Here is a 22,109-nt window from a genome sequence, read left to right as displayed (position 1 = left end):
AATGAATTGTAAGTTATTCTTTATAAGATATATTATTGTTTATTCATGTGTTTTTTTATATAGTTTCTCAGAGTATTTTGCAACATATTGGACAAACACCATTAATCCGATTAAATCATATTCCAGGAGAAGAACTGCTTGAATGTGATATTTGTGTGTTTTTTCGAGTTTTTTTCTTTTATTAATGATTTTTTTGGGATTAATAGTGGCTAAATGTGAATTTTTTAATGCAGGAGGGAGTATTAAAGACAGGTTTGTTAAAAAAGGATTGGGAAGGGGTCTGATAGGCTAAAAATAAGGATTGCTAAAATGATGATTGAACAAGCGGAGAGGGATGGAAAGTTAGTTCCTGGATCTACTCTGATTGAACCTACAAGGTAGATTATAGATGTGAAAATATATATTGTATAAATAAAAGACAAAAGTGGTAATACAGGTATTGGATTATCATTAATTGCGGCAATTAAAGGATATCGTATGATTATTACACTTCCAGAGGTTATATAGAGAATTTTTAGATATTATTAATAATGGTAGAAAATGTCACAGGAAAAGATTGCTATTTTAAAGGCATTGGGTGCAGAAGTTGTTTTGACGCCTTCGGATGTTCCTTGGGATTCTCCAGAATCTCATATTGGAATGGCAAAGAGGCTGAACAAGGAAATTCCGGGATCTGTAATTCTCGATCAGTATGGAAACTCTAATAATCCGAAAGCACATGAGCTTTATACAGCAACTGAGATCCTGGCGCAAACAGCAGGTAAAATAGATATGGTTGTGGCGGGTGCTGGGACAGGAGGGACTATTTCTGGTCTTGCAAGAACATTGAAGAAGTATAATAAAAATATAGAAGTAATTATATATTATTAATCTTTTTCTTTATTCCTGATGAGTGTTAGATTGTTGGCGTGGATCCAGTAGGATCAATTCTTGCTTTGCCTGAGTCTTTAAATACAGAAGTAGGGATGTATCATATTGAAGGAATCGGGTACGATTTTATACCAGGTTGTATTTATAGAATATTTGTGTTTAGGGCTAATAAAATTAGATGTTCTTGATAGATCTCTTGTGGACCGTTGGATTAAAATAAGTGATAAAGAATCTTTTTTAATGGCTAGACGGTTGATTGCAAGAGAAGGGCTTTTGTGTGGTGGAAGTAGCGGTGCTGCAATGGCTGCCGCAGTACTTGCTGCAAAAAAATTAGGAAAAGGAAAAACATGTGTAGTTATTTTTCCGGATTCTGTTAGGAATTATATTAGTAAGTTTTTGGATGATCGTTGGATGTTTGATTATTCATTTCTTGAAAACCCTAAAAAATTAACTTTGGATACACTCACTCTAAAATCAATGAATCTTAAGTCTCTTAGACCTATAGATACATCTTTTACTTGTCTTTCTCTTCTAAAGATTATGAGGAATAATTCACTTGAGGTATTTCCAATTGTAGACTTATCGAAAAAATTGGTTGGTCTTGCTTCTATACGTAAGCCTAATAATCTTTTAATCTTTCTTTTTACATATTATAGGGGGTATCTTATCATCTGTAGCACGTTCTCTTTCTTCTTTCCATGACTCAATTGCTACCGTAATGTCGTGTTTTCAAAAACAACTTGAAAACCCTATTAGCATTGAACAATGGTTTTCTTTAAAATCTTCATCTTGCTTTGTTTCTCCTAAGGAGCGGTTTGTAGTCATTACACTTGACACTCCTGTTCTTATGCTTATGGATTTTTTGAATAGCTATAGATATGCTATTATTGTTACACCTTTATCTGATACTTGTTTTTTTACTCCAAAACATGTTGTTACACGAACAGATCTTTTGGATTTTATTTATAGGAATGTTTTGTGATCTAATTGCCTCTATATATTCAATTTATATACTATGCTTATTTACATATCCTTTATTTGATCACGTGATAATATATACCTAACCCTACACATTACTGAAAAAATTTGCTCTGCGAGGATACTCGTTTTTTATGAGGACAAAAGAACATTAAAAAGACTGAATTTGCCATAAAACAATAAATAATATATGTTTCGTCTATATTTAAGGATTTGATATGGCTTTTGCGTCAGTGAATACGTAAATAAATTGCTTTTTTTTAAAGTGAATTTTGAAAGGATAAAAGCAAAAAAGGGGATAATAAAGAGACCTTAAAGGCTAAAAGAGGCTTCAAAGCATTTAGGTATTTGGGTATTACGTTTGGGAATGATTATTTCTATTTATAACATATTTTAGTTGGGAATTTCTTTAATTTTTACTCCGTTGACGAGAAAACTCTTACAATTGTTGATTAATATTGAATTAAAAGATGGCAAAGGCTACAGGTGCTCGTTTCCGACAGCGGAAGATTTCTATTAAGGCTCCGTTGCAAATTTACCGGGCAATTGAGATCCCAGATTTAGATGAAGAAATATCGCTTCAGCGGAGTGTTCCTCTTGTCGAGACGGTATATATAACTTTGGACGGGATTTAGAAAATTTGAGTAGCTGATATTTTTATAGGGGGTAGATAAAGATGAAGAAGATGTAAGTTTTTTTTCTGTATTTTTTTTATATTTCTATACTTTTTTTTTTTTTGAAGGAAAATATAATAATGAATAACTGATGGTTTTTTTATATAGGAACATCATTTACGAACAGCAATTGCTTCACAAATGTCTCTTAATTCAAAGCAAGTTTACATTCCTACACCAGATGCTTCTAAGATTGTTGATAACTATGAAAAATTATATAAAAAAACATTTATAGAACCGTCTACGTTTATTCGCTTTTCAATGACAGTAGAAGATTCTGAAGGATGTCCATATAGTATGAATGAGGAAGATAGTGATTGGCTTTTGAAATTTAATGGTTCTAAGCGTTCGAGGGAAAATTATTGTTCAGAAGATGTATTTGAGCTTATTATGAATCAATTTGAAGTTTTAACAAATGAAAAACAATGTCTTTATACGGTTTTGAGAAATCTTTTTTTTTGTGTTATTTATTATTTATAGGATGTTTCTCAAATTTCCGATTTTTCTGAATTTGAATCAGCATTTGTTAACTCATCCATTTCATCTTATAAATATTTTGCTAAGCAAATCTATCCTTATTGGAAGCATAGACGGATTTCTAATAATGGGAAACAGCTTATGCCTTCTTTGAGAGTAAAAAGATAATTGAAATTTATGTTAGGATCTGACTAAAAAAATAGTTCGAGGAAAACGAAAAAGATGATAATGACCCATACATATGTTTTCGAAGACGAGAGATACGACAGATTCGTAAAACTCGAAGATCAGATGCTCAGAGTTCCGAAAAATTGCGAAAGCTTCGTTCAGAAATGGAACAAGCACGTAATTTAATAGAATTGGTTGTTAGAAGAGAGCAATTGAAGAAAGAATCTATACTTTTGGAGCAGCGTATTTTTAATCAGCGTTGTCATGTAAAGGAAATAAAACGAAAACTTGGAATTAAAGATGATGATGATGATTTGGTTTCCCATAAGGTACTTGTTCTTTTTTTTGAATATATTAAATATGGTTTAGAAGAAAAAGACGCACGATAATGGAAGTTCTACCGTTCATATTTCGGTACCTCAAACAACTGGTTTTAATGAGGGCGATACCTTTTTTCTTTTAGAAGATTATCAAGCAGAAAAGGCTGCTGCTGCCCATTCTGCACTTGAGAAAGCTCTTCGTCAGAGGCAACTTTCGAATGTTGGCTGGAAAGATATTACAGATGTATTTTTCTTCTTAATATTTATAAATACTTTAACTGTATTTAGAATCCATATTGTCCTTACCCGAAATTATATCCTCTTACTTTCTTCAGAACGATTACTGCATCATATTGTTTAAATACGAAAAAAGCGTCATTGGGCTTATCCTCTAAAGAAGATTATTCCTCCCTACCTTTTGATTCGTCATCTGTTTTATCGCATTCCACTAAATTTAATACTAGAAGACTTTTTTATAGGCAACGCATTGGCAGAGGTGGTCGAATTATGATTGATAGAAAAAGCATTGTTCGTTATATTCATAGTCCTTTATTAGATCCATTGGTTGTTGATCGGTATAAATATGATCATGATGATTTTGATTCTGAGATAGAAATAGATGATATGAATGAATTGTAAGGTATTTTTTTGATTCTTCATTATTTAATTTATGATTTAGGTCTCTTAAATATCGTATTGGTTTATTGTCGGATGAGCATAACATATTTGATCAGACATCTACTTGTAATAATGAGGTTAAATCTACGAATAATTTAGATTAAAAGAATATTTCATGATATCTTAATGTATATGTGTAATATATTTTAATAGTGTACAATATGTTAATGAAAATTTAAATAACTATTATTTCGACTATTGGTTTTTATATCTTATTTTTATTATTTTAAAAAATGGCAATTTAGTCTATATTTGATGGTTTTTTATTTATAAATTAAGATCTCTATGATTTTAATTAACGTGCTAATATTTGATTTTTAAAGTTTAAATTCTAGAAAAAAAATCGATTTGTATAGAGTTATGAACTTATTAAATCTGCATTTAATTTTAATGGTAATTCTACAGTTCTGTTGAAAAATATTTATGAGTTTTAAATATTAAATTACAATTATTTTGCATATAAAATTTATTTAAATTATTAAAGATTAGAAAATGGTTGGATAAATTTCCAATTTTATATAAAATATGAGGTTAAAAATATGAACATCAATAAGTATAATATATAAATAATATTTATTTTTTTATGTTTATCTACAAAAAAAATATTTTTAATGTGCTAATATGTATAATTTGTTTATAATTGATAAGATGTATAATTTGATGGATCTTCTTGACTCAAGGGAATTGTTGAAGCTTGTAGATTATCTTGGTCTGTAGATATAAATTCAAGTTTAGGACCTTTACAGCCTAATTCATTTATTTTTTTTATAATTAATAAACCTTCTTCTCCACCTATAGAAATAGCTTGGTTAAGTTGTTCTTGAACCATGATAATCTGTTTTTTCATTGAAAGCCTATCTAAATAAAGCTGTTGTCTATGTTTTTCTAATTCCTGTCGTTCTGCTTCAAGAATTTGTTCAAGTTCATTAAATTGTTGTAATTTCAATTCTAGTTTAGATAATTGTAATTTTATGACTTCTGAAACAAGTCTAGATATTTCTCGTTCTTCTTGTGATACCAAAATTTGTGCTTTTGCTGCAGCCGCCCCTAAGGCAATTGATGCAGCCTTTTCGATTGTATTAGATGGAGATATATTTGCATTTTTCAACATTTTTGTTGATGTTAGATCTTTATGTTCATCGATATCCATTTCTTCTGATTTGGTAATTTGATTTATATCACAATGTGTGGAAGATTCTTGTTTAATTTCCGATTTGTCTGAGTCATTTTTAAAATCAATATCATGTGTAACATTTTTATCTGATTGTTTATCAATATGTTTTTTTAAAGAATGTGTTAGCTCTTCTAATGATGATTGTGCTGCAGCTGCGGCAATATTTGGATTCACAACACCAGCAAGAAATGCGACAACGCTCATGATAGGATTATCTGCTTGTGAAAATGGAATACGGTTGTATTGTAATGGACCTAAATCCTCTGTTTTAGACTCTAAATATGGATCTTGAATAGGCAATTGCAGAAACCGAAGAACACATTGTTCTCGTGTTCGTGTACCAACATGTTCTGCAACTAAATTCCAATCATCGTCATACATTTCTAACCCTTCCAGTAATAAAAGTGTTTCTTGATCAGACCAGTCTTCTTTGCTTCCTTTGATAGGCGTCTCTTCCATTTTTACAAAGTCTCCGCTAAAAAAACTTGCTGGAAAACGTCCTTCTGAATAACAATTAGGACAAAGTTCAAATTTTTTTGTTTTTAAGCTATGATAAAATAATCTAGAACACTCTACACCACATGTAAAACAAAAATATTGTTTTTTTAAATCTAATCCGCTTTCTGTTTGCTTGCTACCGTTTGTCAATATATTATCTGATTTTCCATAGATAGAATCATATGATTCCTTTCGAAGTTCAAGATGATAACTCGTTTTTGTTTGAGATGATGATGGCTCTGTTAAAGATCTTCCATGTGAGGTCATTGAGCCCGGTCCCGGTTGAAATGGTTGAAGTCCCCTTGGTGTATCTGCAATTACTCTAAAATGACCTGTAAATGGTGGTCCCATACTCGATGGTCGAGTTTCTAAATCAATCTATCAATGTATTTAGCTAATTATGGATATTTAACAAAGGCTATACCTGATAATTAATTAATCCCCATTGTTCAAGAAACGCATGTACACGCATGATGGCACAAACATCTCCTGCAAGATTACGACGACATGCGGTTACTGTAAGATATTCAATCGGATTTAACCGATAAATGTTAATCATAAAATCTCTATAATCCTTATAAACAGATGGTGTTTTAGAACGATTACGGTTATTAAAGAATTCTGGAAGCGATTTTTTTTCAATTTCATTAATTACTGACATATCAAACCATGCTGCATATGATGGAATGATCACTTCATGGGTCTGTTCTACAAGAAATGCACGTGCTGCATCCTCAAGACGTTTACGTTCCACTTCTGGGTCTTCAGTTTTGATGATTTCAAAGGGTTCCGAACTCGGTGCTACACCGCTTAGTTGATCCATTGTACCGTCTGAAGCTTTCTCAGTTATTTTGCTTTCGAAAATACTAGTTCAGATCTGAATCTGTAAATATATTTGTTATATATGTTTAGGTTTGATGCTTTGTTTTAGATGTTTTTTTGAAAGGTTATAGTTTGTCAGTTACTTTTAAAAAATATAACGGAAGTGCTTTGAATTAAATTTAGTTCCTATATTTTTCCAAAATTCCCTTATAATATGCTTTTTTATTTGCTATATAATATATATTCTTGTATATATATTGTTATATATATTTATATTATGTCATATGTGTATATCACGTATTTGGCGTATCCACGAAAGACTTGGTATAAAATAAGTAAATATATATAAAGGTCGTTTGTTAAGGGTTTATTGTAAAAGTATTAAGAGCAATTTTGCTATTTGTATTTATTTGTAAAAATATGGATGAAATAGTTTAAAGAAGTGATTAGAAGATTTTTGAAGAGAATTGATAATGTTGAATTGTTTATGTAGATAAAGGATTTGCAAAAATCATGTATTTATATAGGTAATATAATATATCTCAAGGATATGTAATAGTTGAATTATCTGCCAATAAAAAGAATATATAAAAATTAAAGATAATGAGTTATGCAAGATAAGAATATTCATCTTTTCCGGATCGTTTGATGTATTCTTTTTCAATTAATACATCGATACAGCGTTTAATATCAGAAATTTTTGGAATAAATCGTGATTTGATTTGACTAATGGTTTCTTGTATCAATACAACGTGTTTTAAGATTTTTCTAGCTTTCATGATACGAACGATTGTAGACTAATAAAATTAAAAAAATAATATTTGTTAAAATGAAAATTTACCTGCATTAAAAGCTTTCTATCTTCTTCTATTGTTTTATGTGTTTCGTCACTTTCTTGTTTTTGTTCAATTTTTGTAGGCATATTAAGATTTACTCGAATTTTTTTACTTTTAAAGTTCATATTTAAATCATATCTAGTATTACTATCGCCCACTGCCATATCTGGAGGGAAAAGCAATAATACTTTTGCTTTTACTAATATACTTAAAGATGCATCCAAAACGTCTTTGTTTAATGCTGTTATTTCTTGAAGTTTTTCATATGATAGTGATGTAGAAGTATTATAAGCTAAAAGAATCCCCATTTGGTATGTAGAAACCTGAAACGTATGCGCAACTTTTGTATTTGATAAATAATTAACTTTTAATTCTCCTTTAGACAATTGAAATAACCAGTTAAGTTTGCGACCATTATGTTTTTTTTGGTAAAATAATTGGAATTTTTCATAAATATCAACTAATTCGTTCGGAATATTAAAGGGAGTGGAAGCTGGTTGTAGAGGCCAGAATCCTGTCCCAAGAACAATAATATAAAAATTAACTAATAAAAATTAATGATATAAAGATATATATGTATATATTACTAACTTTGGGAATTATAAGGATCTAATGTTTTTTTTAATGATTCTTTGAATGATTCTTGAAGGTCTTTAGATACACCTATATCTTGAAACATTCTTTGGAGTTTATTTGTATACTCGAATCCACATGCTTCTTTCAGTTTCGATATCATACTTGTTTCTGCGTCATCAGATGCTGATGTCCCATTAATTAAGCGTTTGGCTAGCATTTTTGAATAAAATTTTTGAAATACATCTTTATCTTCAACATATTTAAAAATAGTCATCTATTGGTAGTTATAACGGTTTTTTAGAGAAAAAAATAGTTTACAATGTTGATAAGTGTATTTTCAAAATCACTTTCTTCCACATATTTGGAATTTTTTTTAAGTAAAGAATCACAATATTTTGCAAGAAGTTCTGGAGATTTTGATGAAGATAGGCGGCAAACCTTATTACGGTTAATAAATTCATGACAAGCCTAGAAATATTAGATAAAAAATAAGAAAATTATAATGATCAATACATTATCTAATGCTTTTATAAATTCCATATCTCCTTTAAAAGCAGTTGCTACTAATGTATTATATTGTGAACGAATTTCTAATAATGCATCAATATAAGATTTAGGGTCCTAAGTTGTGTTATATTAAATATGAAATTATTCAGAATTACCACTGAGTTAGTAGAATCATCAACTATTCTTTCTACAGCAAGTAATCCTGCTTTACATACGTGTGCTTCGAATTTTACTTTCAACGGATTTACTCCATCAGGAATACGTGAAAGAAGTGTATACATTCGAGTCATATCTTCTTGTCTATCAGAATCAAGAATATTTTGAAATTCGTCTTGAAGAATCTCTGAATGGTTTTGTATAAAAACGTGATCGCAAACATTCATAAGAACCTTAGTTGTATTTGGGTGAAGATACAACTGTATACGAGTCTTTTCTTCATTGAATCTTGCTTCAACCTTTATTTTTTAAAAAAAAAAAGAATGATAAAATGTTCAAACCTTTTTCATATAATCTGTAATGCTATTTTCAGATATATATTTTTCTGCTTCTATTCTATAATACACTTCGGTAGAAGCTATAAATGGTTTTTCGAAGTAATTGTTATATACATCGAGCACTAGTTTAGATGAATCTTTCTCATCAAGCCCAAGAGAAACATATGAGTTTATCACATTTTTTAGAAGAGATGTATTTATTATTTCTCCATTTCTTTGCTTTTCAATAACTTTCAATAAAGTTTCAGTCACTTTTTCATGGATATCATCAAACATATCAAGTTTCCATCTAACTAATGCAAGCTAATTTTGTTAGTAATCATGCTTATTTTAAAATAGGATTAAAACAGTATAAACATTATAAACGCCTGTTTTTCCTTCATCGATTTTTCTTTTTACCCAAAAGTTATTTAAATACTTAAATATATGATGTATACAAAAACTAGCACTTGTATATTTTGACCATTGGTGTGAATAGAACTGTAATAATGCCTCATCATTATATTTTAATGATTCCTAAAATATAATAAATAGATTTTTATGTAGAATTTCTTCAAACAAACATTTTTAATAGATTGCATATGAGATGATAAGTAACGAACTAAGTTATAATAAAGCTCGTTGCCTAGTAGATTTGCACCTATAATTTTTATTTAGAACTTCCTGTTTATAATAATTTTATTTAGCTATGCCTTTTGACGACTCATTCATAGATATATCTGCATTAGTTTTGGGTCGAGCACAATAGTTATATACGACACTATTGATGATAAAACAATTTTTTAAAAAATATATTTGTTTTACGTATAATTTTCCATATACTTGGAAAAACTTAATCCCTCTTCCATATTTTCCATAATCTGAGAAACTCCTTTCTCAAGGAATTTCCATCTATGTTTTCTAGTAAGTTTTTAAAAATTTAGTAAACTTACGTTCCTTCAAGATCATCACTTCTTGGTAAATCTTGCATAGTTAATGAGCAGTTTATTTTTATTTATATTAAATAGATGTCCAATCTGCTCCTATTTTACTGATGTTGTGTTTAAATATTGCACAATATATTTTGCAGTGAACATGAATTCGAAGGTTTATATCGATAAAAAAAACTTAAAAACAAGATAAAAATGTTTTAAAAAATGCAGCAATCTTTGCTATTTTTTATAAAAAATGAGATATGATTAAGAAATTGGATAATTTTGATAAAGAATTGTGTAAAAATGAGAAAAAGATAATAATTTCAAATGAAGTTACTAGTAATGAAAAGAAAATGGATGGATTTGTACGTTTAAAAGGATTATTTCGACGTAGATCTATGTTTCGTATGACAGTATTTCGTAAACGTCGTTTAAAATCACGTTGTATTCCTGAACATATTAATCCTGTATATTTGCAGCTTTTAAATCAAACAATTAAAGAAATTGGAGAAGATAGGGATGTTGGAATTATGAGGAATATTTTAGAATCATCTGAAATTAATGGTGAAATATGGACTTCATTAGAGAAAGAGCGATTTTTTAAAAGTTTATCTCGTAGAAGTCGTCATAATCCAGAAGATATTGCAAGAGATATAGGTAGTAAAAGCGTTATGCAAGTTATAGGTTATATGAATATTTTGGATGAAGAATTGAAGGCTTTTCGTCTTTTTTGTGAAGGGAATGGGAAGGAGATTGTTAGTTTCCGGCATATTCCTGCTGCAATGGAAATGAGTGATGAATGGATTAATATTGAAGAAAAAGAAGCTAAAAAAATACAAGAATTTACTGATAAAATTCAAGAAAAACAGGAAAAATTAACATGGGGACCTGAGTGGTCTTTTTTGGAGAATAAAAAAACTAATGAGATAGAGATAGCATGGGATTATGTTAGTGAATCGTTTTCTTCTATTCAAGAACCTTTATTAAAAGTATCGCCCGAAATATGTTTTTTGCGTCCTAAATCGTTTATTGAACTATCAGAGAAGTAGGGCATAATGTTTTTATGATTATTTATAATATTTTGATAGATTGTTTTTTAATAGAGATACAGAATTTTTTTCTAAAGAAGTTGTGTTATATAGGACAACTTTAGTGCATATGTATGAACTTGCACGTAGATTGACTCAACGGCTTGTACAGATGGCACATTTTATAGCGCTTTCTAGACTTCGTGCAGAAAGATCTTCCAACTTTCATTCTCAGTATGTTGTGCGTTCAAAGGATGTACTTGTTGCTGTTGATATACTTGGAATTAATAGGAATTCTGACGAATATTGGCTTAATCTTCCTAGAAGAATTGAAATGACTGTATTGAATGAGACTGGTCAAAAGCTAGATTTTGATGCAATAAAAAACAAACTTTCTAAAATTCCTTTGAGTACCATCCGAAGACGTGCAAAAGGGGTGCATTTGTGTAATAACTTTTCTGGTATCGAGGATAATTATATTCATTTAGAAGATAATTCATCTGCAATATCTTTTATATCAGATAATTCTCAGGTTAGTAATAATGAAAATACTAGTTCTGATATGGATGAGTTAAGTCCAATATTGAATGATCAAGAAAATGTATCTTTTAATACTAATGACGATTCATCTTTTGTTGCTTTGGAAAATCTTGATGATGAGCAAACTGAAGAGATGCTAATGAAGACAGAAGATAATTTTTTGGAAGTTTTGGATGCTAGAAAAAGTGCAGTTGATGAGCGTGAGCTTTGGAGAAAATTGTCATATTTTTATAAATCTAAAAAAAATAATGTTTCGTTAGCTAATTGCTCTTCTCAGCTAGAAAAATTAGAAGCAATTTTGAGATCTATCTGAACGTGTTATATTGAAAACAAAAGAATTTATGAAAGTGGGATTTTAATTTTTGATTTACGTTTATTTGTATTTAAGATTAGTTAATATGAATTAAAAAATAAGTCAGCTATTTTTCATTATAATAGAAAAATAGGATATCAAATATCTAAATATCTCTATTACTTGAGAATGTTTATAATGAATTGTTTTGTAGAAAATATATTATTAATTTTGAAAACATATATAATTTATTAATTATGATAAATTTTGATTTATTTATGGGATGCAAACAAGAGCATTCAGATAATATATTGATTTTTTATTAAGTATGTTTTTGAAAATTTACGTTTTTATTTTTTTATAAAATTAAACTTTTTGATTTTTAGGATATATTATGATTTAAGGTATTAATTTTATTAACAGAAATTGTTTTTATTATATTTATATTAATAAATATTATGAATTTGCTATTTTCTTTAATATTTTTTTAAAATATAGTTGATTTTATAGTATTTTATATTTAACAAGTAATTGATTTTTAAAATCAGTTTTTAAATATAAATGCATGTAAGTTTATTTTATTAAGATAAAAGTAGTTTTTTTTATATAAATATTTTTATTGAAATAAATTCTAATATTAAAGAGAATAAGAAATTTTATTAATACCTTAAATTTCAAATTTATGATATTATGATAGTTAATTTTTAGAATATATTCTTGAATAATAGATAATTGATCGTATTTTAAATTGTTTTGAAAAATATTGATAAAATTTGTTCTTTTTTAAAACAATGAATAAAAAAATATTAAAAAATATATTTCATGTTTACAAAATAGTTATGTAATAAAAATACTTTATTTAAATACATAAAATTATTAATAATAGTATTTTTAATACATATATATTTAGATCAATAGATTGTAGATGGTCTTTTGGCCAAAAATACTGTTCTTTTAGTAAAAGATTTAGGATAACGGTGAGGTAATGGAAATTTAATTTTTGTATCGAGAAATTGACGAATATATGATCTCTTTACATCACAAGTCTTTTTAAGTTCTACTACTCGAATAATCTAAGTAAAAGATCAGAAAGGAAAAGATAAATAAAAATAGTTCAATTACTTGAATAGATCGAAAACGCAAGCGATGACGTGATGCCATATCTTGATAAAGAGCATCTACTGCTGCTGTTCGCGAGACTTCCCTGTATTCCTTGTACATATTATGTGTCCCAGAACGTGAATCAAATCGAAGCCATATTCCATAATTTTTTACTTTACATGGTCGTTTTTCATAAATCTTTTTAATTAGTCACAAAAAAAACTAAAAAAAAATACATACTACATTCAATGATACAATTTCTCCTGCGCTTTTCTTGATTTTTCGAAGTTTCTTCAAAAAATACCAAAATCTTGATTTTGCAACTACTGTATTGGGTGCAAAAATCCTCATACGATATAACTTTGGTACTGGTTCTTTTTCAGTTGGAAGACGTCTTCCAATAACCTTTTATAATCATTAGAAGCAGGGTATTCCAATTTAAATTATATAATTACTTGATACTCAGTAAAATGAGGCTTAATTGTCATTTTGTATCTTTTTTTAAAGAATAGATTTTTTGTCGATCCGTCGCCGACTTATTTTAAAAGCTGTCTTTGAAAGTAGTGAAAGTTAAAAATACAAGAATAAATAATTAAAAGACAATATGAGGAAAATTCTTCTTATTGATATTTGAATTTTATTTGGCTGTTTGATTTTGCTTTTTTTTTTTGCTGTCTATTTTTAAATGGTTTAGGTTTTTTTAATTATAATTAGAAATTAAAAAAATAAAGTTAAAAAGTCATATTTTTAAGAAAGTCAGTTATGGAACTTGCTTCTGGTGATGAGAATACTCAGAATCTGTCTTTAAATAGTAAAGAAAAAAACGTTGAAAAAAAGAAGAAACGGAGACCTGCTCGTCGTCAAGTTGAGGGTCGTGAAAGAACAGGAGAATTAATGCCTCCTCAGACAGGACAGGTTTTTAATGTAGGCTTATACCAGTATTTTATTTTGTTTTAAAGTTTTTTTTTTTGTATAGATTTGGTATGGAAAATGGGCAGGTGGAGATAAAGAGGATAAATATATAAATAAAAATAAAAGTGAAACAAGATGTAATATTAAACGAGATTCTGGATATACTAGAGGAGATAAAATCAAAGGCGCATATTTTTGTTTATTTTTTGCTAGAGGAAGCTGCAGCGATGGACCAGATTGTACATTTCTGCATCGTTTACCAAATGTACATGATATATATTCGCCTAATGTAGATTGTTTTGGTCGTGATAAGCATTCTGATTATAGAGATGATATGGGAGGTGTTGGTAGCTTTATGCGGCAAAATCATACATTATATTGTGGACGTATCCATGTAACAGATGATATTGAAGAAATTGTTGCACGTCATTTTTCCGAATGGGGAGAGGTTGAGCGCAGTGAGTATAATGAAATGAGATAAGATTTTCTTAAATGTTTACTAGTTCGTGTTCTTAACTCAAGAGGTGTTGCATTTATTACTTATGTTAATGAAGCAAATGCTCAGTTTGCTAAAGAAGCAATGGCACATCAATCGCTTGAAAACAACGAAGTATTAAATGTACGTTGGGCTACACAAGATCCTAATCCTGTTTCTCAAGCACGTGATGCTAGACGTATTGAAGAACAAGCGGCAGAAGCTATTCGACGTGCTCTTCCTAAAGAATTTATTGCAGAACTTGAAAATTATGGTAAAAAAATCAAACGCGATGATTTTGGCTTAGATGGCTATGATGCTCCTGATGATATATGGTACGCAAGAGGTTCTAGTGCTGTAAATCCTGCTGGAAGGCCATCACACATTCCCGTTGAAATAAGTATTGAAAATACTTCTGATCCGTCTGTTTCGGAAAATGCATATGATGAAGAAACAAATGAAATATTTTCACGTAAAACGTTAGATACACTTCAATCGTTAAATGCTGTATGTACAACACATTTGAGTCTAAATAATTCGTTAGGGCTGGTGGAATATACTAGTGATGATGAGGTATAAAATAATAAACTTTGATAAGTTGAAATTTTTCTTTGAATGTATAATGCGTTTAATATTTCATTGTTTCGATAATGCAAAATAGTGTATTATTTATATATAAGCTAACTTAGTTTCGATAAAAAATATTTTTTTAAAGGGCTTAATTTTTCGATAAAATTACTAAAAGTGTATATCGAATAACGATTGACAAGATAAAGCAGCTAAACTTGAAAAGTTCAGATAAGCCATGAAAAAATAAAATTGAGATCAAATTAGTATTTGAAAAAAAAGAGAAACAAATAGAGTTGACGTAAAGAAATTTTGTTATAAATTGACGAGGGGTTGATTTTTATAATCAGAAAAATATTGTATTAAAATATTATTTTTTTAAGTTTTTAAATAAGATGTATTTTAATGGAGCATTGATTATGGGATTGCTGAGTCTAAGCATTGTGCCTATTCAGTGTATTGGATCAGCTATATATTCTTACGATGTAAGTTGGTTTTAATAATTAAGGTTTAATATTGATAATAAAATAGAGCGCACAAGTATTAAATCATAAAGAATTTAATAGACAGCCATTCGTTAACCACATTCAACAAATTAATGAACGATGGATTCCATGGTTTGGACGTCCTATCGATAAATGAATATGATTCAGAAGGATTTTTTTTGTTTTGAAATAAATTTAGTATGTTTATTAGGATATAGAAGATTGATTTAAATGTTTTTTCTTTAGAATGCTTATGTTTTTATCCTGTAAATTGTTTGTAGCCTTTTAAGTATTAATATTAAAATACAATAGTTAGAAAAACATTTGGTTAGATTTAAAAATTATCTAGTATATTATTTCCAGCTAGTATTAAAGCCTAATGATTGTAGATCAAATGTAGGAAAAGGATGTGCTTCAGTATTAAAGACGATTTTGTCTAAAGGAAGGACATCATCTGGACTAAACAATAAATAAAAGTATTTTAGGGTTTCTGCCTATATGATATTAAACAAAATATTGCAATGATAATGACCTTACTAGCCAAAAACTTTCCATATTATCTCCTAGAATTGGAGGGTTTACTAAAACGTCTTGTACAGATGTATATCCTCCATCTACTTTAGTGTATTCTTTAAATGCTTCAAAAATTTTCCATCCCCATTCTCGATAAGTTATATTTTTAGTAATTCTCCATAAAACAAAAAGACTTTCAATAGTTTCAGGACGCTGAACATTATATTTATCTAAATTATGAATGATAATATCTTCTTTATTTTTATCTTCAAGATTAAAATATACAATTTCTGGCGAAAGTTTAGATGCAGTCACATTGTACATTTCGAAACATGTTCTAGTTAATTCTTCCGAGAGTTTAAAAGTACTTTCATGCTGCTCTGTCCAATTTTGCTGCTTTTTTGTTTTAAGATCTAGTCCTTTTGTTACTCCTAAAGCAAGTGTTGCTCCTAAAAAGCATGCTAGGTGGTCCATTTTAGGAGAAATATAATTGCCAATTCCATTCGGCAGTTCTGCTACGAATGTAAGTCCTGATGGTTTAGAATAATTTACCATATGTTTTTTAATTCCTTCAACTGCTTCTTCAAACATTTCCAAGTATACTTTTTCTTGTTTTTGTGTCAACAAATATTGTTTAATTAAATATTCATAATATGAGTCTCCTCTAGATCCCAAGCTTATATGACTATTTTGGAATTTCCCATTTGAAGTACTTTACATATTAATTTATATAAATACAATAGAAAATAACAAACTCTAGAAAAATAGGTGCAAGACCATCTTTAAGATTATTATCTTTTATAACCTTCATTACTTTTTCAGCTTTTTCCCAATGTTGTTTGCTTTTTAGTAAATATGATATATATTTAAATTCTAATTGCAAAGTAGCAACTTCTGCAGTTGAAGCATAAACATACCCTCCAAAGTCATTTACATTTCCAGTACGTAAATTAACACTAGGATAGGGGATTCCACTAGGTGAATTAAAAGCATTTAATATTCGATTAGATAAGTCAGTTGCCTTATTGAGATAAAGATTATCTTTTGTTAAGAAATATGCAGAAAGAAGCCCGCCTAACATACGAATAGTTACCTCAAATGTGCTGATATATTTGTCTTGGTTAAAATTTAATGAAGATTCAACCCAATTCCTAGCATCTTGTAGTTCTTGATCCAATCCCATAATATATAAAGTATCTAAGCTATCTACAATAATCCATCCTGCTCCATTAGGTAAAATAGAATTGTATCCTCTCTCTAAAAAATTAATTGGTATATTAATTAAAAACAATGTTTTAATATCACTTGAGATTGGACTATATTGATCCTTTCCCCACCCGTACTGTTTATATCCATTCCAGCTATGAAGAAAAACTTGCTTGACAAGTTCTTGTTTTATTTTCCAAATGTCTTCTTCTTCAAACGGTTTTTGTTTCCAAGTTAACGCTGGATTAATAGTTTCATTCTTAATAATTATAAAAATAATAAACAAAAAAATGCTTAAAAATATCCAAATATATTTTCTATAACGCCATGATTTTTTTTGTAAAAATCTAAGAAAAAAGAGCCTTTTTTTGTGTTGAAAAACAGGATTTATATTTTCTGACATTTCTATGGAAAGCTTGATATTTCAGATGTAATTAATGCTTGATTTTTGAAAGAAATAAGATATTTATTTAAGATATATTTATATTGTTTCTGAATGTTTAAGTTTTATATCTTAATGTTTAGAAAATATGTTAGGGTTATAAAGTAATTGATAAAAAAAGCATTTAAAGAAAATATAAAAATATATAAGATTTGAATTTATTATCTATTTTTGATAATACATATTATATATTAAAAATAAAATACAATTCAGAATTTTTTAGTTAATCTTCAATCATTTCTTCTGAACTTTTAAGCTCTGCTATTATAGTATCTACTATGTGTTTTGGTACTAATTGATGTTGTCCTTTAGTTTCTGTAAGACCAATCCATGATACTTCAATTTCATACTCTTTATCTTTTGATTCATTGTGAGTAGAACGAATGCTAGATATTTTAATTTATTTTTTTTATAATTTTAAGAACTTATACATTTTGATAGCTGCTTTTACAGCTTCATAAAGAGATAACTCATCTAGTTTCAGTTTTTCAATTTCATTTTTTACTTCACATTGAGATTTCCCTATTGCAACACCATTATAACCCTGTATTTAAATTAAGTTTATAAAAATGATTTTAAAGAAAAGTACCCAATAATTCCCACTTGGCTCAATCATATAAAGTTTTGGAGTACTATTTTCTATGGAAGCAATGATACAGGAGGTTCCAAAAGGTCTTACTGATGAATAAAGAGTATATACTTGTACATAATTTCCCATCCGATCAGTTAAAGACTAATTCATTAATTTATATTTTAAATATAAAAACATGATACCGATGATGGGATTGGTGTTCGATATATATCTCTCCAATTTTTTGCTTCTTCTCGAGCACGATTAACGAAATGTTTTCCATCTGTATTTAAGCCAGCAATTGCCTTTAAACTAAATGTTAAATTTCAACAATATATATAGGTACATAAGTGTTTACAATTCCAATATGCTCATCAACAGTGTAAATTCTTTTATTGGATCCTGGAATAAGTAATTTAGACTGTACTAAATGTTCTACTGCTAAAACAATTCCATCTTTAACCTTGATTCCTAAGGCTGTTCTGGGCTCAATTTTAGTATTTAATATCATCTATAAATTTTTATATGGTACCCTGAATTTTCTATAGCTTTATATGCATATTCTACTTGAAAGATTCGTCCATCTGGGCTAAAAGTTGAATTATTTAAATCGTATCCTGTGCCTTTAATCATTTAGAAATATTCGATATTTTAATCAACAAAATCACCTATAGATGTCTATAAAATCAAAATGTTAGATGATATTAATTAGTGTTTGGGATATTTAAACCATTTAAATTTATTTAAATTTTTATTATACGATTTTTTTAACTTCCATAAAAATTAACTTAATGGAAAAAAATAATTTATAAATTAAAGAAATATTAAGAAAATAATTAGGTAATGGCTCTTAAATTAATCTATTAATTTTATGAGATATAAGAGTAAGTTGTTTCTTTTATTATGAACTTTAAATAAAATAAAAATAAAACTATATTAATAGGTTTATAAAAAAACTATGGAAATAACCATTTAAATTTAAGCAGAGAGGGGAATAAGCATGTTTCCTATAGAATTGTCATATTTATAAGTTTATGTAATATTGCACTCTTTAACGCTGCACTTCTTCGTGAACATACGATGTTTTAAAAAAACATAAAAACGAAGGGTTAAGGTCGGAGAATCATCCTCAGTTGTTGCTCGTGATGAGCTTAGCGCTAGTATGTGCTTACAACTGCATTAGAAAGATACGGCTTAAGTTTTATATAGCCTTGAGAGGTCAGTTGTGAGGATTAGACGTGTTAATGTCTTTAAGTGCAATGTGCAGCACCCCTATTTTGGAGACAACTCAATTCCGACTAGTCTTTAGAGTGCAGTATATATGAATTTATGATTGTGAAGATTCGAACATGCTTAATCGCTTTAATGATTAAATTTTATTAATGATTTTTATATATATGATAAAATTTAAATTGAAAAAAATATGTACAAATATGGTTAAAAATTATATTAATGATGAAAAAGTCGGAGACTATATATGTCAGAATTACGTAATATAAATTAGATTTAAGGTACTTTGTGTTAACAAAAACCATTCCGAATTGATCAGCTGTTTCAAATATTTCTTTATCTTTAATGCTACCTCCTGGCGCACTTATATATTTGACATTATATTTAGAAAGTTCATTAATATTATCTGGGAACTGAAAAGTTAGTAGATTAATAATGATATTTATGAAAGATTTTTACTGGAAAGAAAGCGTCGCTTGCACATGCGACATCGTTTAGTTTTTCCATAAATTCTGATATTTCTTTATCTGACAATGGTTCCGGAATTGTTACAAATACTGACTCCCATTGTTTTTTTTCTGGCCCTGAATTTGGAATTTTATTCTGAATATATAAATCTATTGCATTTGATTTTTCTGGTCTCTTTATATACGAATGGAAATTAAATTTAAGAATTTTTGGGTGATGTCTTAACCACCTTTAATTATGTTATTAAGGTATTTAAATTGTTAGAATAATACCAGTTTTTTGTTTTAGCTCCTGCCAATCTAGTACAATGAATTCTACTTTGTTGACCAGCACCTAATCCTATAATCATTCCATTTTTTGCATAGCTAACAGAATTACTTTGTGTATATTTTAAAGTAATCGTAGCAACAATTAAATCAATTAGGGCATCATTAGGAAGCGTTTTGTTATTGCTCACAATATTTCTAAATGTTTCTTCATTGATTTTGACATCATTACGACGTTGTTGTAATGATATGCCATAAACTTGGCGAGTTTCAATCAATGGAGGCTCATAATCATAGTTCATTTGTAATATACAATATTTTCCATTCTTTTTTTTTTTAAGAATTTCTAAAGCATCTTCTTCATAAGCAGGAGCGATAACTCCATCAGAAACTTCTCTAGAAATGATCCTGGCAGTTGGTAAATCTACTTTGGCTGATAAAGCAATCCAGTCTCCAAAACTACTCATTCTATCTGCTCCTGAAATAATTTTAGTGAACATTAAAATTGGTAGTTAGAGTACCTCTTGCTCGAGCATAAGCACATGCTAAAGGTGATAGATCCGATATATCTTCAACGAAATATACTTTTTTTTCTATTTCAGAAAGAGATATGCCTATGGAAACACCTGCAGGAGACACATGTTTAAATGATGCTGCTGCAGGTAAATTAAGGGCTTCTGACAGTTCTTTTACGAGAGGCCATGAGTTTAATGCGTCAAGAAGATTTATATATCCTGGAGATCCACAAAGTACTAAAAAAATATTAAATTTAATTGAATGTAATTATTTCATAAAAAACCTTTAAATGGAATATTTCCAGAATGAACAAATGCTTTTGAAGATGTTTGATATGGATTTATTCCATAACGAAGAGATAATTGCATTTGATTAGATGTGTATTGTTTTCTAAAATAGTTTGTTATATCGATATCGTATTCAGATGTATATGAAAAAGCCTATAAATTTCCGTATTAAACTAAATGAGAATCATATATAATGAAATTATATGCCTTCAATGCAAATCTATTACGAGATTCTTGAGAAATTCCCCCTCTTCTTAATTCTTCTAGGAAAGAAGAATAATCATTCGGATCGCTTAATACTGTAACTCTAATATGATTTTTTGCTGCTGCCCTGAGCAATGTTACACCACCGATATCAATTTTTTCTATTGCTTCTGCAACTGTTATATTTTGTTTTAAAATTGTTTCTTTGAATGGATACAAATTACATATGACGTAATCGATTTTATCAATATTAAACAGTTCCAGTTCTTTTTCGTCTGATTCTAAATCACGAGCAAGAATTGCTATATATATTCTAATACGAATTATTATTTTACTGAAGAAATACCTCCAAATATGAGTGGATGGAGTGTTTTTACTCGTCCTCCAAGAATTTCTGGATAATTGGTAACTGAACTCACTTCACTTATTATATAACTTAAAAATACTTTTTTGAATTTACTTATAAATTTACCTGATATCATATCCTGCATCTCGTATCATTTTTGAAGTTCCTCCTGTTCCTAATAATTTGATATTCTAAAAAGATTCAGTTTACTTCATAAATATTGTTTAGATTTACATGTTGTGTTAAGCCTTTTACAAGATCAAAAAGTCCAGTTTTATCATAAACACTTAAAATAGCTAAAATAGTAATTATTGAAAAAATCAAGTAAATGATATTTTTTGTACCTATCTTTTTTTTCTCCATTAAATGTTCTTGAATATATAAGAATATAATGAATTATATGATTTAATGATATTTTAAAGATTTTAGAACATAATTCTGAAAAAAATATCGAAAATTTAAAAAAATCAACGCTTAAAAAAACAATCTGAAAAAGCACCCTTTTGAAGTTTGATATTTTTTAGTATATCAGGCTTAGGAAAGCTGTGGTCGTAATATGATTGTAAATATATCATTTAGTGAAATGAACAATTGGTGATGGGTGAACTTTTAAGATAAATGTTAGATGAAAAAAAGTTCAATTCCTGATTGTATATATTATTAAATAATATTCA

General features: G+C 28.5%; 11 protein-coding genes across 11 annotated transcripts; 5 read left to right on the top strand and 6 right to left on the bottom strand.

The window, feature by feature from the left end:
* Window position 1: 1 nt before the first annotated feature.
* On the top strand, window positions 2-1,852 carry PNEG_02873 (cystathionine beta-synthase; the record flags this gene model as incomplete). Its single annotated transcript, XM_007876719.1, has 9 exons — window positions 2-8; window positions 64-153; window positions 207-252; window positions 300-377; window positions 426-498; window positions 538-852; window positions 900-1,005; window positions 1,049-1,483; window positions 1,527-1,852. 9 exons carry the CDS (start codon window positions 2-4, stop codon window positions 1,850-1,852), a joined length of 1,476 nt encoding a protein of 491 aa, XP_007874910.1.
* A 407-nt stretch (window positions 1,853-2,259) lies between these two features.
* PNEG_02872 (hypothetical protein) lies at window positions 2,260-4,269 on the top strand (the record flags this gene model as incomplete). Its single annotated transcript, XM_007876718.1, has 7 exons — window positions 2,260-2,456; window positions 2,512-2,960; window positions 3,003-3,155; window positions 3,203-3,496; window positions 3,537-3,731; window positions 3,776-4,122; window positions 4,167-4,269. Exons 2-7 carry the CDS (start codon window positions 2,664-2,666, stop codon window positions 4,267-4,269), a joined length of 1,389 nt encoding a protein of 462 aa, XP_007874909.1. The 5' UTR covers window positions 2,260-2,456; window positions 2,512-2,663.
* Window positions 4,270-4,780: 511 nt separating this feature from the next.
* On the bottom strand, window positions 4,781-6,660 carry PNEG_02871 (hypothetical protein; the record flags this gene model as incomplete). Its single annotated transcript, XM_007876717.1, has 2 exons — window positions 4,781-6,215; window positions 6,262-6,660. The coding sequence occupies 2 exons, from the start codon at window positions 6,658-6,660 to the stop codon at window positions 4,800-4,802; spliced, it is 1,815 nt and encodes a 604-aa protein (XP_007874908.1). The 3' UTR covers window positions 4,781-4,799.
* Window positions 6,661-7,216: 556 nt separating this feature from the next.
* On the bottom strand, window positions 7,217-10,095 carry PNEG_02870 (hypothetical protein). The gene is made up of 12 exons (XM_007876716.1): window positions 10,005-10,095; window positions 9,877-9,963; window positions 9,765-9,832; window positions 9,636-9,712; window positions 9,421-9,588; window positions 9,076-9,375; window positions 8,734-9,033; window positions 8,585-8,692; window positions 8,390-8,539; window positions 8,087-8,345; window positions 7,501-8,039; window positions 7,217-7,456 (listed from the first exon to the last, which is right to left on the bottom strand). The coding sequence occupies exons 1-12, from the start codon at window positions 10,040-10,042 to the stop codon at window positions 7,268-7,270; spliced, it is 2,283 nt and encodes a 760-aa protein (XP_007874907.1). The 5' UTR covers window positions 10,043-10,095; the 3' UTR covers window positions 7,217-7,267.
* Window positions 10,096-10,204: 109 nt separating this feature from the next.
* Window positions 10,205-11,867, top strand: PNEG_02869 (hypothetical protein; the record flags this gene model as incomplete). Its single annotated transcript, XM_007876715.1, has 2 exons — window positions 10,205-11,031; window positions 11,075-11,867. The coding sequence occupies exons 1-2, from the start codon at window positions 10,247-10,249 to the stop codon at window positions 11,865-11,867; spliced, it is 1,578 nt and encodes a 525-aa protein (XP_007874906.1). The 5' UTR covers window positions 10,205-10,246.
* Window positions 11,868-12,666: 799 nt separating this feature from the next.
* Window positions 12,667-13,435, bottom strand: PNEG_02868 (hypothetical protein; the record flags this gene model as incomplete). Its single annotated transcript, XM_007876714.1, has 4 exons — window positions 12,667-12,919; window positions 12,969-13,145; window positions 13,188-13,352; window positions 13,403-13,435. 4 exons carry the CDS (start codon window positions 13,433-13,435, stop codon window positions 12,758-12,760), a joined length of 537 nt encoding a protein of 178 aa, XP_007874905.1. The 3' UTR covers window positions 12,667-12,757.
* A 274-nt stretch (window positions 13,436-13,709) lies between these two features.
* Window positions 13,710-14,913, top strand: PNEG_02867 (hypothetical protein; the record flags this gene model as incomplete). Its single annotated transcript, XM_007876713.1, has 3 exons — window positions 13,710-13,871; window positions 13,924-14,317; window positions 14,363-14,913. The coding sequence occupies 3 exons, from the start codon at window positions 13,710-13,712 to the stop codon at window positions 14,911-14,913; spliced, it is 1,107 nt and encodes a 368-aa protein (XP_007874904.1).
* A 383-nt stretch (window positions 14,914-15,296) lies between these two features.
* PNEG_02866 (hypothetical protein) lies at window positions 15,297-15,543 on the top strand (the record flags this gene model as incomplete). Its single annotated transcript, XM_007876712.1, has 2 exons — window positions 15,297-15,386; window positions 15,433-15,543. 2 exons carry the CDS (start codon window positions 15,297-15,299, stop codon window positions 15,541-15,543), a joined length of 201 nt encoding a protein of 66 aa, XP_007874903.1.
* Window positions 15,544-15,654: 111 nt separating this feature from the next.
* Window positions 15,655-17,508, bottom strand: PNEG_02865 (hypothetical protein; the record flags this gene model as incomplete). The annotated part of the gene is made up of 4 exons (XM_007876711.1): window positions 15,655-15,880; window positions 15,924-16,611; window positions 16,655-17,156; window positions 17,205-17,508. 4 exons carry the CDS (start codon window positions 17,506-17,508, stop codon window positions 15,740-15,742), a joined length of 1,635 nt encoding a protein of 544 aa, XP_007874902.1. The 3' UTR covers window positions 15,655-15,739.
* Window positions 17,509-17,770: 262 nt separating this feature from the next.
* PNEG_02864 (hypothetical protein) lies at window positions 17,771-18,867 on the bottom strand (the record flags this gene model as incomplete). Its single annotated transcript, XM_007876710.1, has 8 exons — window positions 18,849-18,867; window positions 18,787-18,796; window positions 18,651-18,741; window positions 18,477-18,600; window positions 18,322-18,423; window positions 18,137-18,280; window positions 17,979-18,091; window positions 17,771-17,933 (listed from the first exon to the last, which is right to left on the bottom strand). Exons 1-8 carry the CDS (start codon window positions 18,849-18,851, stop codon window positions 17,771-17,773), a joined length of 750 nt encoding a protein of 249 aa, XP_007874901.1. The 5' UTR covers window positions 18,852-18,867.
* Window positions 18,868-19,567: 700 nt separating this feature from the next.
* PNEG_02863 (phosphoribosylaminoimidazolecarboxamide formyltransferase/IMP cyclohydrolase) lies at window positions 19,568-21,798 on the bottom strand (the record flags this gene model as incomplete). Its single annotated transcript, XM_007876709.1, has 11 exons — window positions 19,568-19,589; window positions 19,634-19,761; window positions 19,808-20,045; window positions 20,089-20,560; window positions 20,604-20,834; window positions 20,882-21,038; window positions 21,093-21,391; window positions 21,436-21,512; window positions 21,562-21,626; window positions 21,670-21,731; window positions 21,780-21,798. 11 exons carry the CDS (start codon window positions 21,796-21,798, stop codon window positions 19,568-19,570), a joined length of 1,770 nt encoding a protein of 589 aa, XP_007874900.1.
* Between the last annotated feature and the right edge of the window lie 311 nt (window positions 21,799-22,109).

Source organism: Pneumocystis murina (assembly GCF_000349005.2).
Source record: "Pneumocystis murina B123 chromosome Unknown supercont1.14, whole genome shotgun sequence".
Lineage (NCBI taxonomy): Eukaryota > Fungi > Ascomycota > Pneumocystomycetes > Pneumocystales > Pneumocystaceae > Pneumocystis > Pneumocystis murina.
This window is presented reverse-complemented; position numbering and strand designations above follow the sequence as displayed.

What these genes read in the sequence shown, in the direction of transcription:
- PNEG_02870 (XM_007876716.1), bottom strand. Translation starts at nt 10,042, where the DNA reads ATGCAAGATTTACCAAGAAGTGATGATCTTGAAGGAAC. An exon ending in AAGTATATGGAAAATTATAC is followed by an intron (nt 9,833 to 9,876) that starts GTAAAACAAATA and finishes TATCATCAATAG; the next exon opens with TGTCGTATATAACTATTGTG. An exon ending in TTACAGATTATATGAAAAAG is followed by an intron (nt 9,034 to 9,075) that starts GTTTGAACATTT and finishes TAAAAAATAAAG; the next exon opens with GTTGAAGCAAGATTCAATGA.